At 37.0% G+C, this 22,685-nt stretch overlaps 1 protein-coding gene and 1 long non-coding RNA gene across 2 annotated transcripts; one reads left to right on the forward strand and one right to left on the reverse strand.

Annotated features, from left to right (window-relative positions):
- Positions 1–4,487: 4,487 nt before the first annotated feature.
- Positions 4,488–6,627, reverse strand: LOC136281723 (uncharacterized). Its single transcript, XR_010717932.1, has 3 exons — positions 6,518–6,627; positions 6,077–6,157; positions 4,488–4,625 (listed from the first exon to the last, which is right to left on the reverse strand). It is a non-coding gene; the product is annotated as an uncharacterized lncRNA (long non-coding RNA).
- Positions 6,628–10,118: 3,491 nt separating this feature from the next.
- LOC131790157 (uncharacterized) lies at positions 10,119–22,447 on the forward strand. The gene is made up of 9 exons (XM_066168553.1): positions 10,119–10,350; positions 10,816–10,929; positions 16,123–16,287; positions 16,875–17,422; positions 18,280–18,369; positions 18,524–18,624; positions 19,610–19,680; positions 20,539–20,679; positions 21,860–22,447. Exons 4-9 carry the CDS (start codon positions 17,417–17,419, stop codon positions 21,970–21,972), a joined length of 522 nt encoding a protein of 173 aa, XP_066024650.1. The 5' UTR covers positions 10,119–10,350; positions 10,816–10,929; positions 16,123–16,287; positions 16,875–17,416; the 3' UTR covers positions 21,973–22,447.
- Positions 22,448–22,685: the final 238 nt, after the last annotated feature.

Genomic DNA, 22,685 nt, shown 5'->3' on the forward strand with positions numbered 1-22,685 from the left:
TGATCTGTGTGGATAGTGCATTACTTGCTGTAGGTGAAGTAATGGAACCTTTCAAGTACCCAGGTGACGCCGAGTGCCTCACGTTCAATGTTACTGTATCGCTGTTCGGTCTTGGTAAGGGCTTTAAAGGCATAGCAGACAGGCTGTCCGTCTTGTAGTAGTACAGCGCCTAATCCTTTCAGCAGGGCGTCAGTTTCAATGACGGTTTCTGCATGCGGGTCGAAGTACTTAAGTACGCCGAGTGATGAGACTTATTTCTTGACCTTGGTGATGATGTTTCTCAGGTCCCCAGGAGAAGGCTGTGCCTTTCTTGGTCAGGTTACTCAGTGGTGCTGACAAGGTAACTAGGCGTCCGAAATATCTCGTGACATAGTTGACTAAGCCAAGGCCTGAATCAGCAAGCAAGTAATTACCGGCACTTTCTGAGAGTTCCTCGGAGAGGATTCCGTTAAGCTTAAGACTTCTAGGGGAATGGTTCTCAACGGCAAGAAGTGCAAAGAAATGTGCATTACGTTTTTACAGTATTGCCCGTTTTCGCCACCCACTTTAGCTGTTGGTAATTCTATAATAGAAAAGGTTTCCTGTTACAAGTTGTTGGGGATACACTTATCAGATAACTTAACGTGGAACGAGCATGTATTTCATATTGTAAAGAAAGGAAACAAGAGGTTATATGCAATACGTGCTCTTAAGAAGTGTGGTTTAACTGATGGGCAGCTTATCTTGGTCTACTGTAGCATGATCAGATCTGTCTTGGAGTATGCAAGTCCTGTATGGGCTGGCCTCACGCAGTACTTGAGTGATCAAATTGAGTCGGTGCAAAAGAGGGCTCTAAAAATCATTTTCCCGTTTATGAGTTATGAGGACGTGCTTAAGAAGTCAGGCCATAGGAGAGAGGATGCATGCGTCACTTTCCTTAAGCGGAGTTACTACTCTTCTGACCTACTACGAAATTTAGTACCGCGATGTCAATTTTCAAGACCATATGCCCTTAGGGCAGCAAGATCTGTGTCTGTACCTACCTCCTCAAGATCTATTAGATTTGGAAATTTTTGTACTATTAAATATCAGAATCATGTGTAATATACTTAACTACAAGTTATCTTATTACTTATAGTATTTAATGTTTACACAATATTTAATATTTATATTTAATTGATATCTAAAATAGTTCTATGTATGCATAATGTAGAAGTATTTGTAAATTATGACCCACCTTGTAATTCAGTTTCTTCTGCAAGAAGGCTGAATAAACGATCATAAATAGGCTGGCAGAAAAGAAGAAAGTAATGTATTTGAAAGTATCCATAAAGTTTCGGACTTCGGGAACTTTACTGCAGCTGGCAACAATGGCTAAATTAAGGCAATGGCTTGTGCAGTGAACAAAAAAACTTTGCCTTGGGCAGTTTTAAGGTAACTCTTGCTTGAACCCCGGACACATGTCCACTCATTGTAGAGGCGCCATCATACCTTTGACCGCGCCACTTACTTGAATCCAAACTCTATTGTTGTACATTGTCTACTAGAACTTCGGAAATGGTATCGGCATCTGTTTTATGCAGGTCAACTAAACCAAGAAAAGCTTCTTTAACCTCAAAGTTGTCTGTAAGATACCTTACACAGACAGAAAGTTGTGTTTTTGTTGACTTGTCTGTTTTCTCTCGGCCATTACGCTAAAGAACTTTGACTTTTCTATTTGTTTAACGATACTCTCGCGAATTTCGTCTCCTGGGCAAGAGATAAGTTAATTCTGAATTTGCGGAGATAGGTAAAACGCATTTCTTGGGGAGGTATCTAGATGATTCCTAAGAATAGAACCAAGTCGACTCTTCCACTCAATAAAGAAGTCAAAACTACCATCTTCTCGGTGTTGCTGCGAGTTCCAGTTGCCCCTGAGCGGTATTCAAGGATCCAAGATTTTTCTTAGGAGGAGGTGCACCACTAAGGAACGACGTAACTGACAGGTAACGTAAACAAATGCTGCAGAATACTAGTTATATCTTAAAGCTACAGGTCATCTGAGGGGGGGAGGGGGCTGTGCACCCCCTGTACCTTCCCCCTAGGTCCACCCCTGATCTTTAAAATCAAAATTGGTTTGATAAATTAACTAAATTAACCAACATCGTCAGGTCCTAAGTTTTCTTTGTACCTAACAAAACCTTTTCTCCTTCTCACTGTCCAACCTCGTTTTCCTTTCGATCTCCCGGTCGTTTTACGAACTCAGGTTAATTAAGGCCTGGGTCACCCTGTCTTTAACCCATATTTTGAGAATAACTTAGCTATTTTGCGAGGGATTTTTCTCACACTTGGCAGAAATGTGTATCACTACCATCTCTCTCGGACTGAATTGTGGCAGCGTAATATGATACTCTCAACAGCCAAAAACAGTTAATTTAGGCGCCAAATTCGTCGGTTGCTTTCTTGAGCAAATTCCCTCCACTAAACACAAGGCAAATCAAAATGCAGTTATCGCTATGAATATTTGAGACGTTTTTCATTGTTTTCCCACTTGGAATGGCTGCCAAAAAAAAGAGAGATGTGCTAAGCAGATTAAATCAAGTTTTGTCTCTGCGAAGCTGCTTCCTCTATCATGGTTTTTGCCAGAAAACATCTTAGCCTTTACCTGGTTCCAACCACTATCAACGAAAGTAATCCTACAGGTTCCTATTTATTTGGAAAAAAGACAAATTAAAACTGTTTAAGAGGTGGGAATTTTCAAAAAACTCGCAGTCACGTAATTCAACTTAGTGTCCGCCATTTTGACACGCGAGTCACGCGAGTGTTCAGAAGCAATAATTTAACGGCTGATACACTACCAAATACTAATTGGAGCAATCTCAGAAGTAATACAGGCAAACTTTGTATACTTTTGGTGATATTTATTTCTTTTTCTCGTTTTCTGAGGTCGATTGCATCTCTGTAAATCCAGGGTTAGATCGCCTTTGACAGTTCTAATAAAACACAATTGCAAATTTGGGCGGTAAGAATTAAGAACGTTTGTAATTTTATCCTAAGTAGTATCATATAACGAGACTGAATTACAATTTTGGCGCAAAACTTGAAAGTTATTGCACTGATTCCTTGGAATTCTTCAAGGTTTTGTTCCCTAACAACGGTACTACTCGATAACGAGCTAAGTGTATTCGTGTGAAACGAAAATGTCTGTCATTTTTAATTGTGGATTTGCAAGAGTTGCTGTAAAGGAGAGCTTTCGTAAGGGTTGGAAGTGCTTCGGTTGAAACTTTAAACCCTAGCGAAAAGTGGAAGAACTATCTTGCAGCGTTCGAGGGTGACAGTCAGGAAGTCTTTGCGGTCGAACGTTCCACCTACGTCAAGAAATCCAAAGCAATTTACAGCTCTTTCCGAAAGATGAACTCAAAAGCCAGGGCCCAGTACCAAGACACGTTTTCAATGGTAAACTGGAAAGCTCTTAATACAGCGCAGAAGAAACAGCACACACTGTCAAATTGTGGAGGTTGTCAAGTGCACTATTATGCCATCCGTAATTTTTTCCCTAGTGGAGAAACTTTCAAAACCCGAAAACTTTTAAAAGAGGCCCTTATTGAAAGTGGGGTGAAAACACAAAGTTAAGTGAAACCAACGCAAAAAGCCATTAAAACTGCTGTAAAACACATTTATTCAAAAGTGAATAGCCACTTTGAGAAAATATTTAAAATAAGCTTTGCTGAAGCACAAACAAAAGTGAAGGAACTTCAACTCCAAAAAAAGAAAGACGCAATTGAGAAAAAGCGGCAGCGTCGAGGGAGAGCACGCCAAGAAAAAAATAAAATCCAATGCTAATGTCTAGTCCATCTGGAGGAGGAGTAATGTTTCTAGTTACTTTGCAGTAATTTGCATGCCAAACAATGAGATCAACAATCTTCACCTTTACTTTTGTTGCAATCTAGCATTTATTTAAGCACACTCTCTATAATATATTTGCCTTCATTTTCCAGTTTTTTAAAAGGAATGCAAGTATCAAATAATCCACTGTAAACTTAATCAATCATACTGAACTTCTTCCAACCAATGGAGAGAATATAATACTGGGAGAAGGATCCTATGGCTGATGCCTTCTGAGACAGTACACACGATTTGATATAAAGGTTGTGGAAAAACAGTCTCTGATGCAGGACACCACAGAGATAATGAAGGAGGCTCACATTATGCAGGCACTCACACAAAAATATCCTAACCATAATAGGTGTGCAGCTTCAAAAGCAGCCCATTTACTTAATAATGTAGTTTAAAGGGGAAGACAATACATCTGTGACAATAAGCAAACTATTGTCTTGTCAGAAAAACAGTGCAACAATACAGAATGTGCAAAGCTCACTCATAACAAATGACTGGTTAATTATTTCACATGATTTGACAGAAGCCCTTTCACATATTCACACAAAAGGCTTTCTTCACTGTGATTTGAAGGGTAATAATTTTCTTGTGAGTAACAAATATGACTACATCATCGATTTTGGAAAAGCATGTGACAGCTCCTTTCCTCCTGCAAAGAATTAATGAAGCTAGTGATATTTTTTCCCTTGGTAAAATTCTGTTCAAAGTAGGTGGTAAGCAAAACATTCCACTTTTGGTTTCCATGGCTCAAGAATGTTTGGATGCCAGCCCTGTAAGAAGACCAACAACAACAGGCATTATGGCAACACTGGCTTCCATAATATCTCACTGAATACTATAAGCTTAAGCAGGGGTTTCACGGGCCTAACACTGGGCAAATTGACTGGCTGGGAACATAATTTTTCCTGCATGTTGTGACTGACATAAATCAGAATCAAAACACATTTTGCCTGCTTCCTTGTACATTTCCCATCACCTCAAAATCTTAATGAAACCTTTGCTTAAGAAAGTAATAATTAACACTCTAATCAGGTAAAGTGACCCTAGCCAAGTCACAGCAGGAGTCTTTTTATTGGGCTTTGCAAGGTTAAAATTACAATGTATGTGCATGTCTTTAGCAAGTTTATGTGTGCTCTTGGTCTAAACTAATTTTGTACTTCTGCTTTACAAATTGTGAATAAATGTTAGAGGGACATTTTTAATAATGCACAGATAAGGTGCTCTAGGGTCCATCAGGTACAAATTACTTCATAGGTCATACTCATGTCTATAATTTTACATCGCTGCTAGATAACATACATGTACCGATTTATTTCCCAATTCCTGCCAATTATTGATCTATGAAATTGAATTTAGGCAAGCAACTAGCAGATCACACTTAAAATTATAAACCAGAGTTTTAACCAGTTAGGCCACCATAGCCTTCTAACAGGAATATTGACTAAGAAGAGCAACAAAAAAAGCAAGAAATACAATTTTAAAATTTTCCTTTCTGACTTTGTAACAAGGGAAACCTATCCTGCTCTTAAGATGGCACATCTTTTATGAGTAGGGCTGAGAAGATGACACATCTTATACCAGTTTGTGTCTGCTCTTGTCACAAAAAAAAACAGTGCCCCACTTGGGGCAACAGTAAGCACTGGTAATTAATCATGTCTTATCAACAAAGAGAGAAGGCTATGGTCAGAATCATATGCATGTATCAGAACTTTTGTGATGCATTTGAATTAAAAGATACTCCACTGGTGTAGTGGGTAGAATATTTACATTCAAATAGACACATATATCAATTACAAGTCCATCATTAACAATGATTGTTGCAATTATTACCAGTCAAAACTTAAAAACCAAACTGTTGACTATAATTAAAACTGATATAACATGATTTAAAAACCAAAAAAATGCCTCATAAATAACACCATTAACATGCTTGTAATAAATTAGTTGTGTGGAATAACTGGAAGGACCTCTTCAAGAAAACAAATAGGGATAACAGTAAATAAAACTGGTTTTAATTAAGTAGATTCTCTTTAGAATCTGCAAGGGCTGGCTGGTTTTCTGTGTGAGTGATTAAAATTATTATTATTATATATTTATAGCAATTCAGTGAGGGACCTCGGAATAAACTAACACACATTAGTACAGCTTTTTTCCTCTTAGTTTTCGAGGGACAATTTATGACAAGACAATCTGCATCTTACATGTCAGCAATTAAACTTACCTAACAACTGCTTTGGGGGATTACGTTTGTCAGTAAATTCATCTGCTTCTTGGAGAAATTGTTTCCAAAGCATTCAAAAGCCTAAATTTTGATAAACACCACAAGTTTACGCATCATGATGTGATAGAGGATTTATCAAGCTAAATTTAATTTCAAAATTGAATGGTATATCCACAATGAAACTTTTTTCTATGCATTTGTTACAAAACATAGTACTTTTTTCTATGCAAAGGTTACAAACATTGTAAAACGCTACTGAGCTCTAGAAATAAGCGCTATATTATAAATTCATGTTGCATTGTATTTGCAGTGAAATCAATGAACATGTTGTGAGCGGTGTTTAGAAGTCTTCGTACGTTCAAAAGGGTTCTCTTTGGCTTTAAGATAGCGATATCATGCCATTTTTTGAGGAAATGAAGATAGCAAAGAAAATTTTATTACCTTCTTTTGATGTCTTCCTCTAGATTGTCGGATTCACCAGCGAAGATGGGAAAATCCAATGCAAAGCCGACACTTCAAAATGGCGGATGCCGTTCACGAACTACGCGATCTTGATTCCAAGTAACTATGGTTACTCGCGCAATCCACGCGAATTCCGCGAACCTTGCTGGGGGGCACTGTAGGCGAAAATCATTTTTGACCCAGGCCTTAATTAACCTGAGAAGAACCTGAAAAGAACCTATTTTGTACATAGCTGCTTTCTATCCTTAGTGTTCACAGTTGTGGTTGACGACGTGGAGGGGGCGTGGGGGGGGCATTGATTTAAAAGATCACTTTTACTTTTACTTAGTGAGTCCAGCAAGATAAACAGAAATTCCTTCAATGTAATGTTTCTTTGAAAAACCTGAGTTAATTGGCTCGAAAACAAAAGTAAAAATAAGCCGATCGAGGGCTACAATGTTAAATTAATAAAACTGATGCGAATAACCCAAAGTAAGTGAGCGGCTTGGTCAAATAATAAATTTACATTGAAGTCCAGAAATGCTTTTACCATGATGGTCTTTAAGCTTTCGTCTCTTTGCTACCGTCGGCCCAGTTACATCTGCAGTCTGAATGGAATTATCTTTATCCAAATCTTCAGGCTCAGCTGATGCCGCTAAATTAACACTTTCTGAAGATGTGGACTGATTATGTTGTGCATGATCGCCACTTTTTCCACCTAAGAAAGCAGTAATTCATTTCTGTCTAGACATTTTGAGCACGCCCTCATAAGTCAGTGCGGTGAATGTAACTCTTGACAGTTTTTCCCACCTGCGGGAAAAACTGAATGAAAACTAATACCCGTATGCGAAGTCTTAACTTGCTTCCCGCTTTAAAATTTCACTGTACCACCAAGATGGAAGTCGTGGAAGAGATAAACCGTATCCGTGACGATCGCCTCCTTGAAACTTTTGAAGAACATCGAGAGGCATTGCTAGATGTCTTGAAAAACACCTCTGCGATAACCGCGGCTGTACCGGGAGAGGACTTTTTACGACGTATAGTAGAAACATATTTTTGTCTGAGAGACAACATCACCTCAATGGTAGACAGTATGGATGTTCTAGAGGCAAACCTGTACGAGCCTCGTGAAAGTGAAAAGTTTTAAATGCCTCTCTTACGCCAACCAAATACAAACGGCTCTTTTAAAAGCCATCACAAACAAGAAAGGCTTGATCGACAAATGTTTTAAAATCTATTCTTTTAAATTTTCCTTTCGCTTAAACGTTCAATATTATAGTGTTTGCAATAAATCGGCAGCCAGCAAACGACCTTTTGTTATTTTATGACAGTCATATAAGAAAGCTCTCACACCGGCTCTTAGCATCGCAGACAAGACACGGGAATAATGGTGACCTTTGATGTCACGCGGCTTTGTAGAAATTACAAAGTCGATCATTACTTCAAATAAATACAAGCTTTTGGGTTTTATTCAGGATGGGTTTGTTGTTTTGTTTCTATTTTTTTTCCGTGATGTACTGACCTGTTTTTCGTATTGAAAACCTACTATTCTCGAGTATAGTTTTTGCTGTTTTTCCGTGGCAAAACACGTGAGAATCACCCTCCTCTCCAGCGTTTGGTAACTGACTCAAATCAAAGCGAGGCGGAACGTTTGCGACAGAAAACTTTTTCATTTTTTGTAATTACCTGACAAAACCCTGTCTTAATCTGGGATTGTAAAAGCTTTTTGCTCGTAAGGGCTGAGGTACGATTTTCCAAAATATTACAGAGACTAGATCGAGTCCTATTAGTTCTTGCAGTTGGATCTGCGGGTCCTAGATTTCCGTGCGAAGACTGTGAATAGTTTTCTGTTTTCATAAACACTTTAACATCTAACATGCATATTCATTTCCCCATAAACAAGAAAAAAATTCTGCCGAACTAAAAACAGACGTCTGCTCCTAAAGAAATTATTTCACGGTCGCCTGTGAAATAGCCTCGAGGTTATAATTTAAAAAAAATTAGTTTACCCGCAATTGAAGAAACATAAAAGAGAAATATAATTGCGTCAGGACCAAGCTGGAAGAATAAAAACAAAGAAGACCACACAATAGAGTTGCAATTAACAGTTTCCGTCAAATAAGAGTTGTTTTGAACAGTCAACCATTGTCCGCTGGCACAACACAATATATTCTACCCTGGGGGCTTTTAGCTATGCAAAATTTACGGTAACAAACAGCTTACTATTTAAAAGCTTTTGTACTCCTGAAGCGCAGCTGATTGCTCAAACTGACTAATTGACTTCAAAGTAGAAAGCAGATTTGCTTTTTTTTCCGTAAACGTTTTTAATGTAGAAAAGCTTGTGATCTACAATGCAAAGATATCTGGTGGGGTGGAAGCCAGAAGCAGTTCAACAAAGAACAAAAACACTTTAAAAAAGGCAAGTTTTGTCTGATATGCTTTACGAAGTCTGGTGAACGCACTGCGATGCGTAGGATTCAAGCTAAGAGGGACTGGTGCATAATTTCTCCTGACAGTGCCACAACTGAATCAAAGTCAAAAGTAATGAGAATTAGGCAAGTGATCACCAATTTCAGAAACTCTTGATTGTTAAACAAATTCTCCTTGTCAGAACCTTGGGAAATGTTTAGCTAACAGTATGGAGAATATACATATTGATGTTAGGTTGTAAAGGGTTAACATTTGAAGATGTGTCTGATCCGCCAACCCTTTTACTCACAAGATCTCATTATTAATTCTCCTTACTGTGTGCCACAAAATTCTTATGAAGTTAGTACGGAGAATTGGGTATTTTTTCAACTAATAATTTCTTAATTGATACTTTTCTTTATTCTCATCGCTTGTCTGTTTGATATTGTATTGATATTGTATTGATGTTGTATTGATATTGTATTGATATTGTATTGATATTGTAGTGATATTGTCAGGAGAAGTTCTGTCTTGGTCACTCATCGGAGTTAAAGGGTTTAGTACACAGAAAATGGGTACGATGAATTTCATTGTTTGACATGCTGTGTAAGATAACGTCAGATCGCTTGATCTTGCAGCTAAAATAATTGGGTGACTGGTTTAAAGGAGCTGCGTATTATTGAGATCAGAAGCCAATCACTTTGTTTTTAGCAAATTTAAAAGATCATGACACAGGGGCGTTGTAAGTGTTTATAAGGAGGTACGCCGGGAGTAGGGCTGGTAAACATTTCTGTGCACCTTACGTGAATTAGCTTATACCGTTGCTCTTTTTTCGCGTATAGCGGGCTCGGTAAAGAAGGGAAGGCCTTTAGAAGGGATTATCTGGCGCTGGGAAAGATTTACACTATGCATGTAAAGATTCCTCGTAATCGCGCGTTTTCGTAAATCTGAATTGTAAGATTTTTAGGTGATACACTTAAAAGAGAATTATCTGAGAAAAGACAGGGGGAGGGAAGGAGGGCAAAGCACCTCCCCCACTCCCCTAAATGAATTAAGCCATATTTTGACTTGAGGATGATAACAAGTACCAGGACTCCTTACCACAGGCATCTCAAGCTCGATAAGAGGTAATAGAATTTTGAGGCTTTCTTACATGATACATATTTTGTCTTCCAAAGTCCGCTGACATCAATCAAACTCGATCACGAGCAACGACGAAATGTCGCAAAATCGTATCAATTTGTAACCGAATTTTTCAATATATGGTATGATTTTGGTTATTGAACTTCGGCTGGTAGTGTCTACTTTCTTCGAGAATGAGTAGGAATCTTCTTCGTGGCATAAACAAGCTAACTCAACTTCACCACTACAAGCCCCCAAAATGGGCCTCCAAGCTGAAAAATATTCCACGATACTACGTTAAGGTAAGGTAATATGAAAAAAGCTTTACTCAGAGCTCTCAAGTTTGACATCTGGTAAAGGGTGAAACGTTCGACCACATATCCATCGAGTGTAATGCCGCGCTCGGCCATCACGCATCGGGGGTGGGGGGGGGGGGGTATGTAAGGAGGCATTCTCCCCCGGAAAAATGTAAAAAATGTATCTAAGACGTATACCCCCTTATTCTTGTTCTGAGCATTTATGAACAGAGACCACTGTACTGGTCTGCAGTCAGCATGCGACTGACTAACTTCTCACCAATAGAACAAAAGGAAAGTAATATCAAGTTTATTATCTAAAACCTCTAGTACTTGGATCTCAAACATTTTTGTAGGCCATGGAAAAATTTATGTTAACAAGGAAAGATCTATTGTAGATCGGAACATATATAATTTATGTGTTCTCTTTTAAGTGGTTCTGATGGAACTTAAAGTATTTTTGTTTTGTAGCTTGCTCAGCGTGATACTCCAATACATCAGTGGAATCTTCCCACTCTCCCAAAAGAGTTTTCATTATTTATTAAAAGGGATGACATTACAGGAAGCACTCTGTCTGGAAACAAGGTACACAGCTTGGAATTCAGTTCTTGATCAACATTTTTAATTAATAAATGTTAAGATGTGGCATTATCTTCATCAACAATAAGTGAGCTTAGTAAGATGAGGTTGGTGCAGCCACAGGAGATCCAGCAAGAGGTTGCACAATTTATTTGGAATGCCTGTAGTTTAAAGAAGAACTCTTTTTTAAGTTCAGTAGGAAAACAAGACAACAGTTTGTTTGGCATCCACTGACCCTTGCGAACTGAATTCCCAGTTTTCTGGGAATTCCTAGGAATTCCTAGGAATTCTCAAAAATTCCCAATTATGCAAATGACCCTTACAAACCGAATTCCCAGTTTTCTGGGAATTTCTAGGAATTCCTAGGAATTCCTAAAAATTCCTAGGAATTCCTAGGAATTCCTAGGAATTCTCAAAAATTCCCAACTATGCAAATTAACTCTGATTTAAAAAGCTTGGAATTACTGGGAATTTCTGGGAAAGGAAGACTCCAGTTTTGTGAGGACTTGGAATCCCTAGGAATTCCTAGGAATTCTCAGCTTTACAAACTACCTATAATTTAAGAAGTGTGGAACTCTTGGGAATTTCTGGGAATTGAATTTGAGGCAATTTTAATACCCTGAGGTCCACATAAATTCTAAGAAATTCTCAATACCTTGAATGTGAAGGTTTTAAGAAAAAGAGTAATTTCAGAGGCTTAAAACTTTGGCTCAATAAAAGGTATGCTATACAAAACTTACCAAGAGATATACATACATGTACATGTTTATAACTTAAAAATCATGAAATTTATTACTCAAACTAAGTTTTAGTAAATCTTTACATTAATATGGATTATCTCATGAACCAGCTGTCAGTTATGTTAAATGGAAATTGCCAACTTCCACAATAATTAACAATAATTACATTGTTATCTTACTTCCCAAACCTACATTACTGGTTGCCTTTGTTAGAAAACCTTGGAACAGTCAAGCTCAGTTGCCTCAAATGCTGTCAGAGACTTTTTGTTGACAATACTTTTAGTAGAAATTTCATGCCTTAGACAAACAAATTCAACACCTAATTAATCTTTCTTTTTTCATGATTGTTGTTGCTGCTTTTTTTTTCAGTTTTTTGCTCTATTTTCATGACTAATTGCTGTAATTTGTTTTGCTGTTTTTATTCTTACAAAACATTTTTGTAAGAAAAGGGGAACATTGACTACCTCTGTCTTGTCTGCATGCCAAATGTTTGCAAAGTGTGCAGATGATCCACAAGTATTGGAACTCTTACAAAAATGTTTTGTAAGAGTTCCAATACTTGTGGATCATCCACACACTTTGCAAACATTTGGCATGCAGACAAGACAGAGGTAGTCAATGTTCCCTTAAAGGAAAAACACCTTTTTATATGACGTCTTCAATTTACTTTATTTGAAACTCTGATCTGAAAATATTTGTCAACAAGACTTGTTAGTAGTGAGAAGTACCAACCAAGTTTCCTTTCATAACTTAATTTCTTAAATGTCCCAATCACTGGATCTCCCAAAAAAATATTACATCTTTTTATTTTTGGTGCAAATTACAAGTCCTTCTTTATATAAAAATGAAAAGTGATAGTCACACTTCAATAATAACAGCTCTTAGGTTTACTTGTTGTTCTTCTCTGTCTGTCAGCTATCAACAAGATTGTTTTATACTTCGGGCAGTGCATAACTATTTGTGGACCAGAATTCCAACGCACCTCTGTAATCGCATATAGCTACTCCTGTCTCTTGTACAAATGTTTCTCCTTTGTAAGACGCACTCTACTCTGTTGTCAATACTGCTTTAAGTTCAGTGGAAACGACTGACTGAGGAATCGAGATGGCGGTGTTGGAACGTGTTGCTGAACGCTTGCTACGGTCAAGCTTTGTAGATTTAGGTACTGGTAGACTGGGATCATCTATGTATCTCTTATGCTTCCGAATGTGGTATCCTTCTTTTATAAATATGAGGGTAAAAGACGATTTGTAGTCGCATTCAAAACTGTGATTGGTTTGTGTTATTTCTCACCTTTGCCATTAACACAACTCAAGTGAGTTTCGAGTCTTTGTTTCCTCGACAACTTTCGGCCACAAATCGTGCATTTGTAATACGATCGATTCTTTTCGATTATTTCTACATAGAGTGAGCTCACATCTTTATTTATATCACCAAGCTATCTATCTTCTAGAAGCAGAGAACCGGTCGGAGAAGTCAGAATAAAGTTAAGCGCTTCTCTTAACACTGCAATCGACAAGCCAGCGGATTCACTTTGCTAACCAATGACAGGTCCTAAAAGATCCACGTGATCATACCCGTGATCGGAAACAAAGAAGACTCTATTTGGCGCTCATCTTTGAATGTACTTTGGATCGGTTGATCGCTTTTCTCAACTGTTTTGCTTAATATAACATTTCTAAAGATAGCTTTTATTGTGGTTCAATGGGAAAACGAGAATAGCGTGAGTGTTGTAAAAGAAAAGAAAGTCGTTGGCGCCGTGGAGTTAAAAGAAGGGACAACAGTTGACATATTGACTGGTACAAACAAGGGTCGAGTGGCCATCTGTAAAGCTACGATTTTGAAAGCTTGTGGTGAGTAAAAATTGCGATATTCGTTACGTGATCAAAATCTTATAAAAGAATAGATGTAGCGGGTTGAATTAAGCTTACATAACGCTCGGCGCAACTGAAACTAGAATAATTCTGAGAATCGAATCGGTCACTTGCATGCCGCAGTTTCTTAAGCTTATGCTTTACAATGAAATAAACCTATCAGTAAGGTTTCAAGATTCCTCTAGTCACGTTTGGGAACATTCAGGATTCATAATAGGAACTGTTATTAAACAAACCTTAGTACATAAAGAAGCCCTCCTTGGTAAAAACAAAATAATGTATTCAGCCCTTTTTTAGTAAAATCCATGAGAGAGATGTACTAACTCTAATATAAAAGTCACTCAATATAACAGAGATTTCTCAATTTGAGAATCCAATGAATGCCCTTTTCCTCATAGCCATCTTAAAAGCCTGGTCTGAGCTTTAAATATACATATTTTAATATATAATTTTTTTTCAAATTCAGATGTCAAGGAATCCAGATACAAAATGGTCAAGGTTCTTGTTGACAACCTCATTCAAGGCCAACTCATTGTGAGCCCAGGAAAAAAAATACAAACAGTACAAACAGCAGCTAAGTTTGCAGTTTAGGATAACTTCATTCTAATTTATTGTTACAGTTACAACAAGATTTTAATCAAAAAATCAATTTTATTTGTCTGTAATTAGCCCCTTCACTCCCAAGAGTGCTTGGTTTTCAAATATAACTAAAGATATTGTATTTTATGGAAAAGAATCAACAGATTTTATTCACAATTTGTGTCAAACCAAATTTAATGATTGATTAGAACTATTTTATATGAATAGCTGTAATTGAGGATTAATCCGTATGAAGTTTTCAAGAAAAGAAAAATAAATCAAATTCCATCCTAATATTACCACACATTGATGTTAATTAATAAAAAATATTTTACATGTAAGCCTTAATTAAGCTTCTAAATAAATTTCATTGAATACTTGATTTTAGCTGGGTTTTTTTTAATTTAAAGTATTTATTTTATATCATTAGCCTCAAATTTTTGCTTAAAATTCCCAGTAATTCTTAAACATTCCTAAAAATTCCCAAAAATTCCCAGAAATTCCCAGAAATTCCCAGAAATTCCCAGAAATTCCTAGGAATTTTTTAGATTTACAGCTTTTCAGGGAAAGTCATTGGTTCTCTGAGTTGGAATTCCTAGGAATTCCTAGGAATTCCAAGTCCTGTTGGCTATAAACTTGGAATTTCTGGGAATTTCTGGGAATTTCTGGGAATTTCTGGGAATTTCTAGGAATTTCAAGGTTTTTAGAACCAGAGTTGTTATGGTTGGGAATTCCTAGGAATTCCTAGGAATTCCCAGTCCGAATTTACCGTGAAAATTCACACCTTTATTCCTAGGAATTCCTAGGAATAAATTCCTAGGAATTCCTAGGAAAATCCTAGGAATTCCTAGGAATTCCAAGAGCCATTTCGCAAGGGGACTGTGCTAGTCAGTGGAAGATGACACATACCATATTTATTCAAACACAGTGGGGTTTATTAAATTTTTCATGATTCGAGTTTGGCAATTATTCTAGGGTGGTGTTTATTCTACAGTGACATTTATACAAGGGCAGTGTTTTTTAATTATCCAATTTGTTTCTTGCAAACAATAGTATGGTAACTGACCATTTTAATTTTAAAGAGCAGAAAAATGTTTTTGTGCTTGTCAAAGAGTATTGTTTATATCATTCTAAAATTCCCAATTTTGCATCAGAACTGGTACATTCAAAAGGATGTGTCTGGTTCACTTAAAATTTCCAACTGTGATTGAAGCATTGATCACATCATGATTCAGCATTTATTCAAGGGTAGCATTCATTTGAATAAATAATAAATATGTTATGTACTAATTAAACTGCTCACATCAAATAGAGAGGAAGCTCACAGGGGTTACATTTTTGCCAGCCTTTTTTGAGAGTACAGACATTTTTTTTAGTGACTGCTACTTTGGTTTTCAAGTTTTTATTCTCTCAAATTTAAGTCTTTACAGCTTATGATATTTTTTGTATAGCTGAGGGTCTCAATCAAGAGACAGCTGAAGATGGTTCAACTTAGAATTTTGCATGTGAGCGATGAAAATCTGTGTATGAGCACTATTGTTTGAAAATATTGCAATGTGGAAGCTGATGTTATGCTAAAACAAATGCAAAAGAGAGTATAGCAGTTCTAATGCAAATGACAATAATATGATATAACTTTGCAATCATCTGAGTAAAATGACCATAATTATATGGAAATGCGTAGCTTCAATTGTGTCTGTACCTGTGGTCAAAGTCATCTCATATCTTTATCTTACTAACCCTTTGAGTGACTGGTGTCTAATTTCTTCTTACAAATCATGCCTTGATCACATATTAAGGTTATGGGAATAAAGAAAATGATCACCCACTTAAGAAGCTCTTGATTGTTAGACAAATTCTCCTTGCCAGCACCTTAGGAAATGTATACAGAACAGTATGGAGAATATGTAAACTGATTTGAGTGTGTAAAGGGTTAAGTGCATCCTCAACTGCTGAGTAACCTTAAATTGTGCTTGTCTCATTTGACTATGGCAATGCTGTTTTAGGTTTGTAAGCTGGAGTTTTTGTTGGCTGATGTAGTCTGGATAAGAACTGTGACACAATATTTACATGTGGTGGAATCCAGTCCAATCATTGCAGAAGCACTGCAGTTGCTGCGAGACAACTTGGTTTGGATTGTTACCTGTTCTTAAGAAGTCCTGAACAGGCAGGTATTTAATTTACTTTAAACTTTTTAAGAAAGAACTGATGCAGAAGATTTTAAGCTGCTTGAGTCATGATCAAAGATCAGTTACCCCTAAGCACATGTTATTGGCAATCAGACAAAGAGTGATACCAATGTGATCTATCACTAACGATAACTTAACAAACACACAACAACATGGAATCTCGGAACTTTTTCTTTTACCACGCTCACAACAAGATGAAAAGCATCTTTCTATATTTCTTTGCCAAGCTCAAAACCTACAATCTTTGTTTTTTTTTATTTGCAAAGATGGAATCTGTTTGTGAAATAGAAGCTCCTCACATTGCATTGAATAGTGGACTCATACAAAGATGAGATGAGAAGATTCACGACTGCATTGTCACATATTATAGTTGAGCATATGTTTCTTTGAGATTTGAAGCAGACAGGAAAAACTGCATAATAGGCTGCTAACAGAAGTTCAATCTTTACTCTAATGTTGCTCATTTCAAAGGAAGAAGGGCACCAATTTTGCTTCACATAGATGGCTAAATTTTAAGAAAGTTAGCAAACTTATTGAAATTTTCATTTGATCTTTTTTTCTTCATGCAGACCATGGATAATGGTTGTAAAGGAAACCTGTTTTTAAACAAATTGGTTGGAAGTCAAATTATTGTTGTTCCTCAGCTTCAGTACAAATCTAGCCTTAAACAAATGATGGAGATAATGTCTGAAAAATTGTAAGTAAAAGGTCAGAGAACTGTAAAACCTAGAGAGCTGGCACCTCTATGGTTGCAATCATTAAAAGTATTCTACCTCAAACTGACATTAGGCTTTGATTTTAGACAGAGCTATCACCAAGTGACAGTAATGAAGCAGCTCATTGTATTATAATTGTCAATGAAAATATTGAAATTCTTTTGAAGAAATTTGTGTTGCAGCCATTTTACAGTGGAATTTACTGTGTATTAATTTACTAGTAACAGGTTTAGATGTAGGGATAGATCTCACTGGCAGAACTTGCTTGAAAGGTTTAAAAAAAACTGCATGAATTTACTGCAATGCCTGGGACATTTTAGTTGAATAGTACCATCTTTGGGGTGTACACTGATGAAAAATCATGATGGCTGCCACCCTAGTGCATCTTCTAAAACATGAAGGTGAGCAAAAATATTACAGGAGCTGCTATTGGCTCTCAAGTTGGTTCCTTTTAAAGGAATTGAAAATCAAGTCATATCTACAATGCAGCCTTTTAGGTGCTAATCTTAGAGAGTCAGAAATCTTGAGATGTTTAATAGGCCATTATACAGGTCTGTACTTAGTTGCCAAGCCTTTGATTTGGAGTGAGGCTGAAGGTGACCTTGTTGTGATAGAGACCAATACCTAGTTAGCTTAACAACAATGCAATTTACATTGGAAAAGTAGCAAGGTTTGTATCATAACAAAGTCACCCTTAGCCTCACTCCTGTTGAAAGTGTAAATTGGGGATGATATTGTTTGGAGAAATTAGATGCTAATCACTCCTAGGGAATAACACACCTAATTAATTTGTAATGGAGGTAAATTTTTTCTACGGTTTCCCTATTTTAAAGTGATTCCCAGTGTTCTCCTTTATTTTAAGCGTGACAGGTAAAATGAATTTTCAAACTGGTAAAGCAATCCTGTTACCTGTTGAATTTTCAAGAATTCCAAGCAATTTCAAAGGGTAATAAGAGGTACTACAGGTGGTAAATGTTACTGGTTACTGCCTGGAAAGGAGAACACTGGATTCCAAATTTCTTGTTGGCCAGGAGATTATATAACCCACACAGGAGACCGATAGATTCCGTTCTGTCATGTGACTCTCAGGAAATGCTAAGAAAACTCAAGAGAGTTGTTATTATAATTATTATACAGTGAGTAAAGAAGGTAGCACTGATATTGGAGAATTCTTGAACTAATTTTTGATGGGCTAAGTTATTTTGACCCAGTTCCTTCCTGCTGACTTTGTCTGTTTTTTTTTTCCGGGGAGGAACAGGGTTCATCAGCTTATCTGATTGAAGTTGGAGGCCCCTCTTACATGGGGATGTTTGGTTACTTAACAGCATTTCAAGAAATGATAGATCAGGTAAAATTACAGGCTTTTTTTGTATTGTGTGTTCATTTTGTGCATTTCTGGTCAAGAAGTCATGAATGCAGTTAAACACTGATCACAAAAAAGCCTTTTTGTTAAAAGATTTTTTTCTGGATATCTTTCAAAATGTTGGCTTTGTTTGTTTCAGAATGTGCTGGAGAATTTTGATGACATTGTTGTTACAGTTGGCAGTGGTGGAGGGGCATCAGGAATTGCCATTGGTAACTATCTAACAGGATCAAAACTCAAGTACGCTCTAAATAGAAATATTGATATTTTTTTATTGACTGTGTGGGAGGGTTGGACAAGGAAATATTTGTCTCAAGGTCATAACATATAGACCTCTCTCTGACCAATCTGTTCATTATGCCCAGAGGCCAAATGTTTCCCAATCTGGCTTGTCTTCACTTAGTCATTAGGGATTTTATCATTTGACCAGCACTCTTTGTCTTCTTTCGTTTTGCTGTTTGCATCTTGGGAGGCCATATATAGAGCTCTGCTGTTATTTATGGTGCCACTGCCACTACTGCTTTTCTTCATCTAAAGGATTTGATTTTTTACAATGTTTTTCATTGAATTTACATCCAGGGATTTACTGGTCTTAGGATAAATAATAATAATAATAATCATAGGACTGAGTGGAATTCAATTCAGTCTATAATCTTACAAGTGATTAATACAATCAGATGACTGTGAAGTGGGAGTCAAATATGTTAATGTTAACACAAAATCCTGTTACCAATTAATCAAAACTATGACAAAATTTGAGAAAGAAACCAGATGTATTGGTTATGCGTTTTTGTAACAGGGTGTGCACATGACACATGCTGTCCACTCATATAGGCATGACATGTCAACTGTCCTGTTACACTGTTCAGTAAGAGGCATGACACATGCAGTGTCCTATTAGTGCTTAAATTGGGCTGGTGATAACTAATCACATTGGAGTTTTTTGTTATAGTTGCCACTGAAATGCTGTATCACCTTTCAGGAACCCCTGACAAACTATATCATGCTGGGGAACATCATGAAAAAGCTTACCAACCTATAGGCTGATAAAAAATTTCTGCAACTACCTAAGCTATACATGCTGAAGATTTAAGCCAAAGAGATTGTGCCTCTTGAGAATTTCTCACAGGCCTTTCTATCTTTCTAAAAGTTTCCCCTTGTTTTCTTTGAACACTGGAGACTAATTGAGACCTGTAATAGTAACATCATTGTCATTTATTCATAGATGTCATGCAGTGAACGTGTGTGATGATGCACCATATTTTTACCAGAAAATCAATGAAGACCTTCAAATAGGTGGGCTAAATGTTCTAGCAGAAGAAATAATTGATATTATTGATGGATACAAGGGAAAGAGCTATGGCAAATCCACTGAAGAAGAGTTAGTTTGCAGATTTTGGTTTCTTCATAATAGGACTAGTAGTCAAGCAGTCCCTCCTTTTTCAGAGAAGTCTGTTGGGCAAAAAGAAAAAAAAAACAATGAAAAAGGTTGACGTAAGCTCCTAGCAGCGCACTTACCTTCACTGATCTTTTTTTTTTTTGAGTCACACAACTTTCATAGACTTTGCCCAAAAGGATGGATTTCTTGTAGTCTTCTACATATGTTACATGATAACCTGCTTATTTTGGTACTGGAATGAAATGCAAGTTGAAGAGAGTTGTTTCTATCTATCAGTAAACAACCTTTTCAAAACATGAAAACATAAGAAATCATGCCTCTCATTGCCTCTTGTTCCTTTGCTAATGTTAAGCATGGAAAATTTGTTTTCAGAATGCTCTTTGGCTGACAGTATTTTGATTTAATTCAGTGCGAGTTAAAAGCTGAAATTTTATTGCTGAAAGTTTAAATGACATGTGCTCTGTTAACAAGGGATCAGTGTATTTGTTTACAATGTAGAAGGAATGATCACTCAATGATGTTCCAAACCACAAAGTTTACCTGCCCCCACTCTCCCCCCCCCCAATTATACCACAGGTTTATGCAATAATAATGGATAATATAGCTACAATTATTAAAATTTATTGTTTATTTATTCCAGGATTCATTCGAAATTGCTTGATTACCAAATGAAAACATGATCTAAATTTTTCTTAACCATTTACATTCGAATTTGCACCTTACGAACCCTGAAATCTTTTTATCGGTTAATGAAGAGGACATTGTGAAGATATCCAGAACAACTGGTATTATGGTGGACCCCGTGTACAACGTCAAAGCCATCAGAGGAATGCTACACGAGATGAACACCAACCCAGGGCGATTTAAGGGTCACAGAATACTTTATATTCATACTGGTGGGTACAATTTCTCAACATCATCATTTAATAAATATCTCCTTCCTTCCCTTTGACAAAGAGCCCACATACCTTGAAAATAATGTTTTCTCAAAGGTAATCCCTTAGAACTGCGTTTTTCCCTGCAAATGATATTCTGCTCATGCGTGGTTGTGCTGGCTTAATTGTGTATATCATGATATTTTTCTCAACCTGGTACGTAAATTGCAAACTTGAGACCCCATTTTTGATCCCTCGTAGAAGTATCAGTAGTTCGTAACTTGTACTACAGTTGCATGTAGCATGTACTTTCTTTCGCGTGGAAGCAAAATATTATACATTAGACTGACTATGAGGACTCTGATTGGTCCATAGGATACAGTCCATATCCAATAGCAGATATTGGGTTCTCATGTCGCGTTTAAATTATGCCTAGTTTCCAAGCCCCTCGTCCGTGTAGTGTTCTCAAACTCTTGCAAAATCAGAGAGAAGATTCTTCTTCTGCAAATTGTTTCCAAAATTGTATGATGAATCAGTTATTGAATTTGGTTTTTAGCATGATATTGTAAATTATTAAACCTGGCATCTGTGTTATCTGCCTCGGCCTTCGGCTTCGGCGGATAACTCAGACCCCGACATTGATAATTTATGATATTATGCTCAACCTCATTAAATAATTGCTCATTATTATTCAATTGCACTTAGTAGAGTACAAACAACGTGCGAATCGAGTGAAAATTTCCTGTGATATTGTACATTTGGTTATTTTGTAATGTAAAAAAACTTGTTTAATCGGCTGGCTGCGCGTGCTGCACTTCTCTACCTGCGTCGCTTTTCCCACTTTTTGAAAAATGGCCATGAAATAAAGCAGTTGAGCAATAAATAACTTATTAGACGTTTTGGTGTGTGGTATCGCTGGGTATATTTACTCATAGTTTGTATTTTGTCTCGCCTTGCGGGATCGTCAAAATATGCCACGACTGATAAAAATAGTTACCGAAAGTACACACCAAAACTTCTGATAACATATATCTTTTGATGGAAGACTGAATACGACAACATCCACAGGTGATAAACGTTCATATATCGCTTAGAGGATGGTATTACCACTCCTTTGAAAATGGCGAGACCTGATTTGTAACATTGTTATATAATGCGAGTTTCGCACACGTCTGATAGGGTGTGTCTTATTTTCCAACAGGAGGTGTGTTCGGTTTGTATGATGGAAGAATGGACCCGTTAGTAACTCGCCCTGCACTGGGTATAAATGATGTTGTCTGCTGGGAAAGTGCGAATGATCCCATGCCATTCTGAGGCTGACTGGTTCGCAGTTGTCTCTCTTATTTGAGATATTTAGGTAGTGCTCGAGAGGTCCGCGTGTAAAAAGATTTTTCTTCGTTTCTCATCGTTCCCTTTGTTAATGTAGTGCTAATCTCTCGCGAAACCCTCGGCCGCGCAAGAAAGACTGGGAGCTAGTAAATTTTAAGATGGTAAGCAAAAAAGGTCAGTCAAGACATGCCTATGTTCTTTTTTGGCGTCATCCAGCAAAATTGGCCACGAAAGAGGAGGTAACAGTATTGCATGGACTCCTCCAACCATCAGAGGGAAAAAGCCTTTGATCAAGTTCTCGTGAGTTTACATATCCAAGACGAACACAGCAAATTATTGGACTGGAAAAAAATGTTTAAGCCTTTGAAAATATATTCGTGTAAAACTATAAAGATTTAAAATTCTGACTTTTTTATTTGATTTATAACATATCTTTGATTTTAGACTAATAAAAGGTCACTTTATATCCGCTTGTCAGTATAACAAGTTCTATTTTTTGGATCAAATTTGACAAGCAAATTTTGGTGAGTTTTGCAATTGCTTGGGGTAATATTTGGATTCCAAGTTTTGTTTTCTGTCCAACGAGGATTTCGACAAAATTGATATCTCTGAATCAAAGGGCAATCAGATGGGCATTGGGTACGTTCGGAGAAAAGTTTCCCGTTGATTGGATCCATAATGCCGAAGACCTTTTTTAC

Source organism: Pocillopora verrucosa, chromosome 6, assembly GCF_036669915.1.
Source record: "Pocillopora verrucosa isolate sample1 chromosome 6, ASM3666991v2, whole genome shotgun sequence".
NCBI classification, from domain to species: Eukaryota; Metazoa; Cnidaria; class Anthozoa; order Scleractinia; family Pocilloporidae; genus Pocillopora; species Pocillopora verrucosa.

What these genes read in the sequence shown, in the direction of transcription:
- LOC131790157 (XM_066168553.1), top strand. An exon ending in TTCAAGAAATGATAGATCAG is followed by an intron (nt 18,370 to 18,523) that starts GTAAAATTACAG and finishes TGTTTGTTTCAG; the next exon opens with AATGTGCTGGAGAATTTTGA. An exon ending in CAATGAAGACCTTCAAATAG is followed by an intron (nt 19,681 to 20,538) that starts GTGGGCTAAATG and finishes CGGTTAATGAAG; the next exon opens with AGGACATTGTGAAGATATCC.